This window comes from Temnothorax americanus, unplaced genomic scaffold, assembly GCF_048541705.1.
Source record: "Temnothorax americanus isolate GAGA-0224 unplaced genomic scaffold, ASM4854170v1 Scaffold91, whole genome shotgun sequence".
Taxonomy (NCBI): Eukaryota; Metazoa; Arthropoda; class Insecta; order Hymenoptera; family Formicidae; genus Temnothorax; species Temnothorax americanus.
The window spans coordinates 98,912-112,272 of NW_027509814.1; the positions used below are offsets into that span (position 1 = coordinate 98,912).

At 41.5% G+C, this 13,361-nt stretch overlaps 1 protein-coding gene and 1 long non-coding RNA gene across 20 annotated transcripts in view; one reads left to right on the forward strand and one right to left on the reverse strand.

The window, feature by feature from the left end:
- The window catches only part of LOC143908294 (uncharacterized), a 155,743-nt gene that overhangs the window by 25,119 nt on the left and 117,263 nt on the right, over positions 1–13,361 (forward strand). For 3 of the 19 annotated variants that reach the window (XM_077425888.1, XM_077425893.1, XM_077425897.1), the window contains exon 1: positions 10,742–10,814. The exons of the other annotated variants lie outside the window; for them this stretch is intronic. In XM_077425888.1, coding sequence (XP_077282014.1) covers positions 10,757–10,814 — 58 coding nt within the window. In that variant the 5' untranslated portion in view covers positions 10,742–10,756. Of the gene's footprint in view, positions 1–10,741; positions 10,815–13,361 lie in introns of those variants that run through there. 19 annotated transcript variants of the gene reach the window in all.
- LOC143908299 (uncharacterized) lies at positions 1,957–7,873 on the reverse strand. The gene is made up of 3 exons (XR_013260096.1): positions 7,567–7,873; positions 7,380–7,491; positions 1,957–2,443 (listed from the first exon to the last, which is right to left on the reverse strand). It is a non-coding gene; the product is annotated as an uncharacterized LOC143908299 (long non-coding RNA).

Here is a 13,361-nt window from a genome sequence, read left to right on the forward strand (position 1 = left end):
CGCGGATTGTTCGCTACGCTCGTTTTCCCCGTCGACTTTTGTCAAGCTGCACGATTGTTCGCTTCGCAACCTATTGTCCATCAGTATTAAGATAAAAAACTCGGTGAGCAGCGATAACTGCGGACAAAGCCTTAAAACACCTGAGTTAACTTTAGAGCTCAATATAATTTTTATTTAAAGTTTTGCTACTAACAATAAGATATACATATATGAAAAGTTCGCAGCAAATAGCAGATCCAATTTATAATTTATGAGGTCCATTTTAAATATGAAATTTTTAAATAAATTCGATTTCTAGCATTGACTTGTATCCAAATTTTTTCTCAAAAATTGTTGATATTTACTAATTTGTTGCTCGCATACAATTTCTATCACAATTTCTCTATAAAAATTGTTTTTTCTTTTAGTTGCGCGGTAGATTCTTCCAGATTCGCGTATCGTCCCAGAAACGCAAATGAGGAAGAACGAAATAGACGTTCTCGCCCACGTCTCATTACGCGATTACATAAACACGACAGACATAAGTAAGCCTGCACGGTGCGGCTGAAACGAACAAGTTATCCGGCGCGGCCAACGCGCTTGACGTGCGGAGGCCAATGATGTTAAATGCGAAGGCCCACTTAACGTCACTTTAGTCAGTTGGGTGTGACTGCCTTCGCGGTATACTTCTGGCCTCTATACCTCGCTGCGAATTGCGAAAATTGACCGTTGCGTGTTCGAGCGAGATCAATTAATGGAAAGAGGATGTGCCGAAACAGCGTTTTCGAGACCGATTTTTCAAGACTGTTCTGTAGGGGATGTCGTTGAACTTACGTCGCGAAGATTCGGTTCAACGTTAAGATTCTTCACGAATATGGACGTTGGAAAAATTTCCAACGAGAGATAACACTATCGATTGCGTAACATAAAAGTGAAGATCTGACGTAAAGGTGTCATTCGGACACACGTAGAAGATAATGCCGCGTCGCACTGTCGTGTTCTGCGTGGTTGCACTTGCATTTCGTGGGAAGATACATACAATAGTGAGAAAAGATGCAAGTCGGAACACGCAGTTTGCTATACGGAAAGGCGCGATGCGTCGTTCCTTCTTACTCGTCTCGGTCGTCATTAGCGCGAACACGTGCTCTCGGCGATTGATAATATCGCGTGAAACAATAGGAACGCGAAATGGTTTCGCTCGTCACACGGGGAAGATTTTCGTCAAATAAATCGTCGTAGTTGTTGGCCTCCAATCTTTGTATAAGCATCGTAGAAAAACTCGAGATTTATGATAAAAGGTTAACGATTGTTAGTGATTTTTTCAAGATACAAGATCGTGAAAATATGAAAGAAAATTTTGTTGGCATCAAATAATATTTATTCTTTTTTTTTGCTGTCCCTCTAAAATAATTCGTTATACTTTCGAGTTTGATACAGATACGTGGCTTACGCAGCAAACCGGTAAAAATTATGAATTTTTCGTGAAATATTTGCACAAACCGGGTAATATATATATTCTGACCTGTCCGCATCATTAATTATTGCGGTACATATACGATTGAGTTCCCTTTGACTTGTTTGTCCGGTTTTTGCGGGTGGTCTCTTATAATTGCGGCGGAGCGTACGTTCAATTCGCACGACTAATTATACGGTAAAGCTCAATTTTTTGGAAATAAAACGTACGCAAACTGCATACGGCGCGAAAGACGTGTGCTCAGAAAGTGTGACGACTATATTTGCACGATCGTTCTAATGGAGACCACTTTAATAGAGATCGCGCCAACTGACCCGTGAATCATCTTCGTGATTAATGTCCGTTAGAAATTAGATTACCTCGCAAATTTTTCTCTTATCGCGCAATTAATTTTATTAACGGATAAGTAATAATGAATAAGTACCAGATATAATTACATAGAAAGGATTTATCTTTAAAATATTGAGTTTAAAATATTGAGGCTTCATTCATTCTAAGAGTGATAAGAAATAAAATGTTATTCGTCATAATTATTTAGATATAAAAAATAGAATGTATATTTAATGTAATCTCGAGACAAAAATAATTTTATTTGTTAGAAAATTTGATCCCAAGTCGTTACAGCATTTCCAACTGAAGTCAAATAATAACAGGATTCGACATACTGTATGCGTGGAATGTGATTCCGTGCCTGATATTGTTATGCACCGACGTGTCTCGGTATCAGATGAGCGGATAAAATGACGGTGAGATCAGTGCCGATGCCTGGACGTGTCCGCAAGGAAACGTTCGGGCTTACATAAGCTCGGAAATCGTTTATTATTCACCGTGGAACTGGGTGAACTACTCACGTTGTTTAGCACCTCGTCTTTTGTCTGGTTCACTTTTGCTAGGACGATCGGTGCTCTTCAAGGTTAAGGTAAAGACCTCTCGTGAACCTGTCGCTTCCGCCAGATCTAGCTGGTCCAAATCGTGGTTTTATCCTGTTTCCTGCAAAATAATTTTAACGTGTTCGAGATTATTGTCATCAAGAACATATAAATCAAAGTTAAATCGAGATTCTTATTAGTCTAAGTTACGGGATATCCTTTTTATAACTCATCAAATTAGTTCTGATATTTTTTAGGAATAAAAATACAAAGTATAAAAATATTTAAAATATGTAAATCTGTTGGGAAAAATCAAGTCCTGTTCTCGGAAAGATTTTCTGTCTATAATGCTTTCGCAGAGAGCGTACCTATATGAAGCCTGTTTGAATGTTATTTCGGAAGATATACACGAGACAGCTGGAGGAGGCGCGAGCATCCCGACGACAATCCAGTTTCGATATGATCTATACGAGGCGACATTAATCTTGCACCGTTATTACTTCGCACGCATCAGCCTTTATATTGTCTCCGAAACTGTATACTCAATCTTCGCGTTTCCGCGATCGGTTGTCTCACATATTTTATCACACAGTCACTCGGCCCAACTGAACTCGCGCGGACTTCTAGTTAAAGCTCTCGCGTTACTTGATCCCGCGAAGATTGAGATGAGGATATTGCGCGATACAAAGTATACACTTGTGCAGTTTCACGCGCTTTACGGTTATTTTCATTACGTGCGATATAATGGAGAAGCGAGGTGACATTGAAATATTCCCGTCGCTGCGGTGAATCGCGGTTTCTAATGAGTGATAATTCGCGTTTAAGCAACGCCTAAGTTGCATTCATCAGAACGACAGTCAGGGAGCGAAACCGCTAAGTTGCGCATACCGCTTGAACTGTGTTTTATTTCGCGAAACGGAGTAATAATGTAGAATTTATTCGACGCGACCTCGAGTACCGTAAAACATAAATAACATCGCGTCCAAAGGCCTGATAGGATTAATACGTTGCCTGGCGAACACTCCGGAATTTCGCTATTACGTTTCCGAGTTACCGATTCGCTACGCTTAAACATCTCCGATGACTGCGCGTGCTTTTACGGATTAATTACGACGGAAAGCGTTTGTATGAGGCTTGAATAACGTGAAATTTAATCTGGCGCACGCGCCGTCATTAGACCTGTCTGTAAAATATTAATAAGGTGTATTATATTGTGTCGATTTTAATGGGCACATTTTGTGCGCCATGATTATCGATTTAACACGCTTAACGGATGTCTGTCACTGCTAATATCTCCGTATACGATTAAAAAAAAACCTGCTCGATGAAAGTGAGGTTTCTCTTTTCTTGCCTTTTTTTTATATCGATTCAAAGCTGAGATATCTCTCTTCTTATTTTTTCGCGAACGTATTGTCGTATAATTATCCATTCTCCACACTCGCCACCACACCTATCGCGATTCGAAAAAAAAAACCCCGAGATAAACGGCTGGCGTATTTCTCTCGACAAGTTCACCGGACGTGTTGCACCTAATTATCCATTTCCCACGCCAAAGGTACGTTTATTTCCGCCTTGCGTTTCGCGCAAGGATGCGAAAATTCCTGTCGAGGTCACCTGCCTCGTATTAATTTTACTGAACAGCTCCTAGCATAATTATCGATTTTCCTCGCTCGATCCGCCGGCTATCAAGGGACACATATACGTTCAATCGTATGTCGGCTTCGTGCTCGCAGGTGTCGGTTTGTTTGCCATCAGGATCGATGGAACTTGGGCGTACGTTAACCCTACGGGGACGTGGAAACGACCCCATTTACAAACTCGCGGGGAATTCCGACACTAACGGTGATGATTATCGGTCTTCGTCGCAGTTTTTATACGAGCGGCAGCTCGAAACAATTCACCGCCATCTCGCCGCATCGCGCTGCGACATACCATAACTTTCTTGCACAAACGAGTCCATTAGGAAACATATACCTGTCTGCCGTTATGTTGATGCACCTCGATGCCGTCCTTTTTCGCATGCTGCAATTTTCGTTGCTATTTATGCCTCGCGTGCGTCTGCCGGTCCTAATTGACAATTGTTGCGTGTCGCACGGTTTTACTACCAGCTTTAATATCGGCTTGTAAGCATATTATAATAATATAAGTTATAATGAATCCTAGATTGTTGTTGGATGTAAAATTTATTAACTACGGAAGTATTAGATTAACAAAATCTGTTATTAGTTTGACAACACATTTCTAGATTAATTTAAAGTCAATTTTGTTTTATTAAAAAATTTGATTGGTTTCTTCACTCTTTTATTTGAGTTGGATTTAAGCTTTATAAATTCTTGAAATTTTCTGCGAAGGCGAGACGCGAATTTAATCTCGACGTCGTCCGTCCTTTGGTATTTAAAACGATCGGCGAATTAATATCGAGACGTGTGGAATTCGCAGTTCGACGCTTAAATGGAACCCCCTGCCTTGCGTGACCTTTTAGAAACGCATATCCGTGAGTGTAATGTATAGTTATCGCCTCCCTCGGCTAATATTAAAAGATTGTGAGATGCAACTTCGCGGGCCCATACATCGTATGGAGCAGAAGCATGCTGCTTTTTACACAATTCGAAGCCGTCAATGCAATCTTTTGAAGATAAATCTGCCAATTGTTTTTTTTTTTTTAATACTTTTCTCTCTCTTTTTCACAGCACACACAGATAATCGATAATAACTTATATTCTAAACTTAAACTAGTCCCTCATGTTATTTTCGTCCATCGATTTTGGCAAAAGTGAGACAGAACATGTGTTTACTCCTTGACATTTTTATATCAGTTATATGAATTTTCTATATACATTTGTTCTGACAACTTTCACGGTCTGAATCTGAATTCAGATATCATTGAACTCTCCGTCCATCTCGTGCCGGAACACACAAACCCGTTTACCATTATTGATCGACACTAAACTTGCAATTATGCTCGACTAACTCGTAATATCGTGCAGCAAAATGCGCTCGATTCTCTTGCTCCTCCTTTCGCGATCCCTTGCCGGTTTCTCGTCTTTCCAAACGCTCACCAACGTATATTTCCATTTCCGGTTACTCGCCTTGAACTTGCCCCTTTACTTTGGAACCTTGGAACGTCTACTTCAGCATCGCTCTTGAATAAAACCAATTTTGAACTAAAAGTACCGTTTAATTCTGCTGAATTTATATCACATAAAAAAAAATTCAGGTGATTACGATGTTCCTTCAAATAAAATTTTAACATCGTCTGAAGCTTATGCTGAAAATTTATATTAAAAAACATGTTATTCGCGCAAAGGAAGAAATAGAATAAGTGTGATGTGCGAAAATCTTATTTTTATTAATTCGTAAATATTTATTAATTTGATTCAATATATGGACGAGTTGTTACAGAAAATATTGATATTACGAAAAACTTTATTACGTAAAATCGTAAATTGGTATTTGCATTTAATATTTTTATGAATAGAAATATTATCGTTGAACTAAACAATTGTATGGATATTTGTACTTTTTTTTCAATGATGGTGCGGCATGTCCAAAGAAAGGTATTAATAGAGCAGCGAACGGAATGCAACTACGACGAGCTGCTGGGTGTTCTGGAAAGTCTAAGCCAAGCGAAAATAGCTAGTCTGACGTGCGCGACGCGTTATGTTCTTCCGCGATGCTCGTTCCCAATATCCGCTTCGAGAGTCCGGTACAGCAACCTGGTACGAACCACGTGTGCAGTTCTCGCTTTTACGCCAGAGCCCATCGTCTACCTATTTCCAGGCGTACGTGCGAGAAATATAACTGTTCTTTCGCACAGGTAAAGTACCAAAAAAATAAAGAAGCCTTATTAGCTTCTGCAACACGCGAGCTTCCTCAACAGATAGTTCCTTAAATAACTTGCGTTTAATAAATCTTTTAAAGGTTCATTAGCTAATCTAAATGAGAAGAAGCCGTACATGAAAGCTTACAAAGTAATGCTTATGAAAGTAATTTGAGAAAAGTTCAAAGTCACAATTTTTCTAGCCATGCGTTTTAATTTGATTCATAGATTCAAATTCATTCCAGTCTATATATTACGGATTTATATTTTAATGTTTATATATAGTCGCGCGACTTATATTTTAATGCATTCGTATAAGACATTTAGAGACCGATAAAATCGACTTCATAATATAATGCGTGAATGTCAATTTGTCGAGGTTCGCGCTATAATCCACTTGTTAACGTGGCGATCATTAACTGTGGAAAAGAGAAATCCGTGTTCTCTGTCACCGAGTGCGAGTACTAGGCTGCGTCCGACATATCAAGATGCAAAAGTCCTCTTCCGGAGTGATTTGTTCTGCATCTTGACCGCGACAGGCGCCTTCACGAGCTCCTCTTTTACGAGCCTCGTGTTTACTCTTGTGTCGTCCACTGCGGATCCGAGACGAGCTGCGATAAATCATATCCAATGACCGTAATCGAGATACGACCTTATCGCGAAAGTGCGCGCCGCGATCGGGAAAATCCAGTGTAGCGAGACCGGTAGCGGGTTCGCAAGCATGATGACGATTTACGGACGACAACGATCTCGTAACTAAACAGCTTCTCGCCAGCCGCTGCTCGATAGATTAAATCTGTCCGAACCAGCGAAACTCGTCACTCTTAGTGTCTATGGCGTACTTTTCGAATTATTAATGACGGGTGGAGTAATGATAAACGATTTATACGTATGTTCAGTGTTCGGTATAGAATAATTTTTTTTTTAATCGAAGATATATATATATGGCGGTATTTATGCAGTCGATAATAATGTATATTTTCCGAATAATCTATCCATGGACATATTTAGAACGCCTTGCGATTTTGTTTGATTCTATTATTGTCAGTTTCATATTTTTAAAAGTGAGAACGGACATTGCTGTAATTTACAAAGCTTGAAGTATTTCAGATTTATAAATACGCGCCCGATGCGCATCGTTTCGTTTATTGGCAAAAATACTCCAACGCTCATGTTTTCGCTTGTTGGTTCTGATGATATCCTGTAAGTTGTTGAACTTTACGCCTGATATACCTACCGCGAGTGGCAGCGATGTGAGGTAACAGCATAATCAAAATTGCTCCGCCGACGAAATGCGTATCGAAACGCGGTCGCGTTGGTCTTCATTCTGCGAAAACCGGTACGGAGTCCTGGAAAGAAACTACCAATTGCAATTTCACGCATGCTCTCGCTAGGCAAGGGTTAACAGCGGTTAACGGACGAACCTTTTCATTATGGAAATAGCGACGCGCTCTCATGTTTCTTCGTCGCTCGACGTGTACTCGGCAAAGGCTACCGGTTCCATCACACATAGCAGAGGTTCCCAAACATTAGATTAGCCGATCGTAGGATACCTGAAGATATCCTGATGTTGTCGACAATCAAAATTTTCCAACATATAAAATGTTACAAGTTGACGAATAATTTATTGATAAGAATATTATAAAAAACGTTAAGCAATATCGTATTCATTGAATTTACATTATTCATTCATTTACATTATTTGTGTTAACTATACGATGCAGATTTCGGATTTTATATCCGTCAAAGAATTTTCTAAGAATGACATTTATTTTGAAATATGAAAAACTTTTTCTGCTTAATTTTTTTTTGCATATAAAATATTGCATATTAATAACTTATCTTTGAATAATATTTTGCAATAATGCGGTACTGCGCACACCATTTTCTTTCAAAAGATTGATCTTTTTTTTTTTTATACTCAACCTCCTCTTTTACTACTGTATTTCTTCTAATCTGGAAATATATCCTATCTGAGATTGGGAACCTCTTTATGACACGTGTCCCGAGTAGCCAGCAGTACTGGCGTCTCTAATTCGCGCGTTAATTTGTAGCTGCGGCGTGTTTCCGTATTTGATATTCGGTTAATTTGCAGGCGATCTCGCACGGATAAGCGGACACGTGAGAGTCAGGAGTATACATAATATCTTCTTTTCCCGATCGTGATATTCCGCATGGCGCGTCCTGAAGTATATTTAGCTACTACTCAGAATGTGTGCGATTCGAATATCGGACAGTTCTGAATTTCGTGGAAACCCTTATCTAAAGGCTAATTGGAGAATTTTATGCAAGAATTCTTTCCTCATCGAAGAAATACACGGCTTTATTTCGCGAATATTTACGAATCGATTAGTCTCTCGCGAGAATACATCGAATATGTATTTTCGAGTTTGTTTACTAAAGAGTATCTTTCGTTCGCTAAAGAGAAAAGAGAGGCGGTTGGGTCTTATTTAAGAAAATTTATCCGCGATCTCTCCGCACTTTGCGTCGCTCGAATGAGCGCGGGGACACGCGTTCGAGGATTTCGGAATGAGGATAATTACATCGGGGTCCTGGGGATGCAATAAATTCGCCGGGGGCTCCATGTTCGCGTATGCCCGTGGAATTTGCTGGGAGACGTCTTGTCCTCCACTTTCTTTATTTTCGCCGTTCAAACCTCTTCTCTCTCTCTCTCTCTCTCTCTCTCTCTTTCTCTCTCTCTCTCTCTCTCTTTCCCTTTCTCATTCTCCTTCTCCTCTTCGTGGTCCGCCGCAAACCCGTAATTTGCCCGTTTAATCCTGCCGCGATTCCAACGAGCCCACAACCAGCTTCTTCGTGCTCCGCTAGCGCCTGTCTGGTTTCGTGTCAAACATTGGATTCACCCTTCGGGAATGCCAGCGGATTTCCTAGAACCTTAGCGATTCAACCTCGGCGAAATAAAGGGATAAACACTTTAAAACGATCTCGGGAACGAAAAATGTGCTTTCGAGCACAATGTGGGTTCAGAAAACTTCGATTTCTTACACTATTTTATCATATATAAATTAGTTGATATTTATGAGTTACCTACGTTGCAAAAATGCGTTATTTTTAATATATATGATATATGCTTCGTCATTTCTCTTCTTCAAATAGAGAAATGATTCTTCCCATCTACGTGACGCATCATTCAATTATTGATCAATCAATGCAAATCAATGTAAATTCATCGATACCTACTTTCACATTTTTTTAGACGGTATTTCAATGTCGAATTGTACCGTTTGAATACGTTTTATAATCTAATGAAACTGGTACCATACATACATATAAATTGCGGACCGCCAAGACATGTATCAAGTCGTTACAGCCCGCAGCATTCGATAGAGGAAATGTTGATTTTGCTCAATGTTGCTGGTTGTCTCGAGAGTTTACGTGTTCAATTCCTCGCTGTAATCCGCGCGGCCTCGCTCGAGCGGTTCTGCGGATTGAAAAACTTTTCGTTGATTGGATTTCGTCGGAAGTTGTCGGTGAGATTAGGCCAAGAGAGAGAGAGAGAGAGAGAGAGAGAGAGAGAGAGAGAGAGAGAGAGAGAGAGAGAGAGAGAGAGAAACTTTAAGATCGAGCGTGTAACGCTTCGTTTGAATTGCGTTATCTATCGCCCGCGGCCGTGGGATGGGAATCTGAGAGAAATGCACATAAATCGATGGTTTCGTTCGTTCGCCATCCGTGCGAAAGAACATCCGTCTGCGAAGCGCGCGCTAAGTCGAATCCTCGATTAATCGGAGCCTCGTCTGATCTTGGCAGTCTCACGGGATATAGCTTCGAGACTGCCGCGTTCACTTCCGGAAGGTCGGGTCGAGTTTAACTGCTCTTCGGATCTTCATCCGAGATCTTAACGGACCATTACAGCTTGCGCACATCTTCGAATGCATCGCCCTAACGAGCCTTCTTTAAACCGAAGATAATAGTCTTCCGTTAGAGCTTGTTGTAGTCATTAAGTAAAATCATCCTTTATTTTCAGTTTTCTGATCTTATTGATCCGATGTTCTGCAGTGAATATTTCATCCTCACGTTGATTTGATACCTCATTAATTAATTCGGCCCAAAATTCCAGGTTCCATAGAGAGAACTTATATATACGTGCGTTCGATTCCGCGAAACGGAACGCGCTCGGCAGTCGGTAATCGCGCGAATCCGAGGAAAAATCGATGCCTTTTCTGCGTCGGTTCACGCCGCCGCCTCGACGTCATCGTCGACGTCGACGTCGCATTTGATGTGGCGTCTCAAGGTCTTCGTGAGGGAGGCCACGGTGTTCCCCGACAACACCATCTTCTGGTCTAGCCTGTGAACTGCGACCGTGGAAACGGGGGAAAACCATCCGGCGCGTCGCGTCGCGTCTATCGACCACGTACCGTCGGCGCCGCGCAGCGTCGCGACGCCAGCCAGAGAGAGAGCCCAGGGGTTCACTGCGCTTCACCTTTCGGGGCGAGCCCAGGCCGAGCCGAGCCGAGCCGAGCCGAGCGTCTCGAGCCAAAGCCAAAGGAGAGAGTCCGCGTGTCCGGGGGAAAAAAAACTCGACGTCGTCCTCACAGACGTTTTCCTCCTCGCGTCCTCGTATCGTTATCGATATTATTCCCGCGTTGCTTCGGCAATATGTGGTGTTGTAAACGACTAGACGCTTCCGATTGGCCAGTCACGACCGTCGTTCGAGGTAACATTTCCTGTCTGCACGTCGCTGCTACCGCTGCCTCTTACGTTCGAGACGCCAGTCGGTTGTTGTTCTCGAGACTTCTTGTGTTTCTCTTCTCTCTCTTTCTCTATATCTTTCTTTCTCTCTTCCTTCACGGGCGCTTCTTCAGCTTCCTTCAGCCGTTCCGCTCCTCCACCGCTTCTTTGCCGCACCGAGAAAAATCAGACGGAGAGAAAGAGAGAGAAAGAGATTTCGCATACCTGTGTGAGAAGAGACGGGAGGAGATGAAGGTCGAACGGTGTCCACGCGAAACGGGTCGCCAGGCCGTAGACCTTCGCGAGTTGCTCAAATTTTGGCGAGACGTCGGATCGCTTGTGTGTCGAGCCAAAATTTCTTCCCAAATATTTCCTTCTTTGGAAGCTGACGGTCGATTTTACCAACCTCCCGTAGGTTTGCGTTAGCGATCGTTAGGTCGTTGACCTAAAAATATCTAATAGGTCGAATAACGTGGCGCAGAAAATAAAATCGTTTTTTAACAAATTTGTGAACAGAATATGCGATTCACCTCGAAAGAGCTTGGCAAAACCGCTCGCCAATATTTTTACGCTGACAGACAAATCCATCTATCCGTTCGATGAACTAGGTGACGTTCTTGTCATCGGATTCTCTCTCACATTTTCACGCTGTTTCGTTGTAAAGAGGGATTAAAAGCTTTTCGCAATCGATGCTTTTAGCTTTCTCGTTCAGCACTCGTCAAACACTTGGTTCGATATCGCCCGGCTGTTTTTCCTGTGTCAAGGTCGAGTACCGCGAAATGGATTCGTCCCAGTTAGCTTGTTGAGTAGGTGATGAGGGATTATATCAGACAAACTTACACCGTGATATATTACATTTATCATTTCTGATCTTTTAAGCGAGACTTAATTATATCGTATATGCTTGAATCCGGCTACACGCTTCTGCCTTTTTTGTGTATTTTACCGCACCTTTTTTGTGAATTAATTAAAACATTTTCTTGCTACGAGATTTACATGGATGAAGGTTGCTCGTATAGAATTTTGGTATCAATTATTAACGGATAATTCTGTGATGAACGCAATGACGAGGACGTGATATCGATTACCTCTTATCACCTCAAGGCTTCTCAATCGCCATAACGACCGCGCTAAATTTAGCATCGGCAATTTCGCCGCGCAATCGTTTATGAAAACAAATCGCCCGTAACGGACTCGTGACATAATACGACTTTGTTCGATCTATCGGAAGCCGCATATCGACGATCGTTTCCTTAATCGCATTGAACGCTCGGATTGTTTATTCGCGATTTGATTCTCTATTTGTCGGTGACGCAACAAGCGCAACCTCCCTCGCGATCATTGATTTTCCTCTTTATACTTCGAGCGCAGCGTATCGGCGGTTGTCGGCGCTGCGGTTATCCTTGCTGTAATGCGGGTGACGCGACGTGTGCGCGTGCAGTCGCCGCGGCGGTCTGTTCTGGAATTAGTATAGCCTAACAAGCTGCAACTGCGATTGCTTTGGATTGAGGCTGATGCAACGATTAAGGCTGATTAAAGCGATTAAAAATCGGATGGGTCAACCTTAGATGCACCTAGATTTCTAATGACGGTGGCGATCGGCTTACAGGGATAATTTGATTTAATCCTTTTAATTCCATAAAGATTACAAGTTATAGATTTTAATGCGTAGCCTGATTATTTTGTTTGTTTTTTTACCTACGAATTTTTTGTATCTAATTTAGAAAATCGAAATCTTAAAAATCTGGAATGTCTTATCTATCTAAATTGATGTTAAATTGATCATGATTCGCTCTGTCGGAAATATTTTACTTATAAGTAACAACTGAGCTATTTCCTTGTATAATTTTTACAAGTCGTAGCAAGCGGAGTTAATCAAGAGTTTAATGTCTTGTTCTTCTCACTAACGCTCGCGAGCAAGTATTTAAAAAAGAATTTGCGGCACATAACGACCGAGTCGGCAATTGCAATTGCGTTAACACCGGACGTCGTGAAACTGACGTTAATTCCCCAGCCTGCACCAGATTTGGACTCGCTGGGACATCTGGGACATGTATACCTCTGCGTGGAAACAAGAGGTTTCGCGACACGTGGATCTTTGCGCGACGTTTATATTAAGCCTTCGCGTAAAAGGCTGAATCATTCGAACGTGCAGCACATGTTTATTTCATTGCACATGCAACTCATGCGTATAGCACTAATCGTTGCAATGTATAAACAAGTTATTTTTCTCTGCGTCTTATTTTACGGCAACCCTAACACTAGAACATAAAAGCACAGTATTAGATATTCTAATTTTCTCACTTATTCATTGTGTTGTATGCATAATTTGCGCTACTAATGTGAATAAATCATCTCATTGATCCGCGTGAAAGGAAGACCAAGCGGCAAAAATAACACGGCTTCCGTTATATGCGTCGGTAAAAGTATTTGGCACATCCGCCGTCTAAAGGCGTCGACCGTTCACGAGTTATTTCTGTCCACGACGACAGGGCTTTTATAGTTGAAAAAATTACTTCGGTATAATAGAACA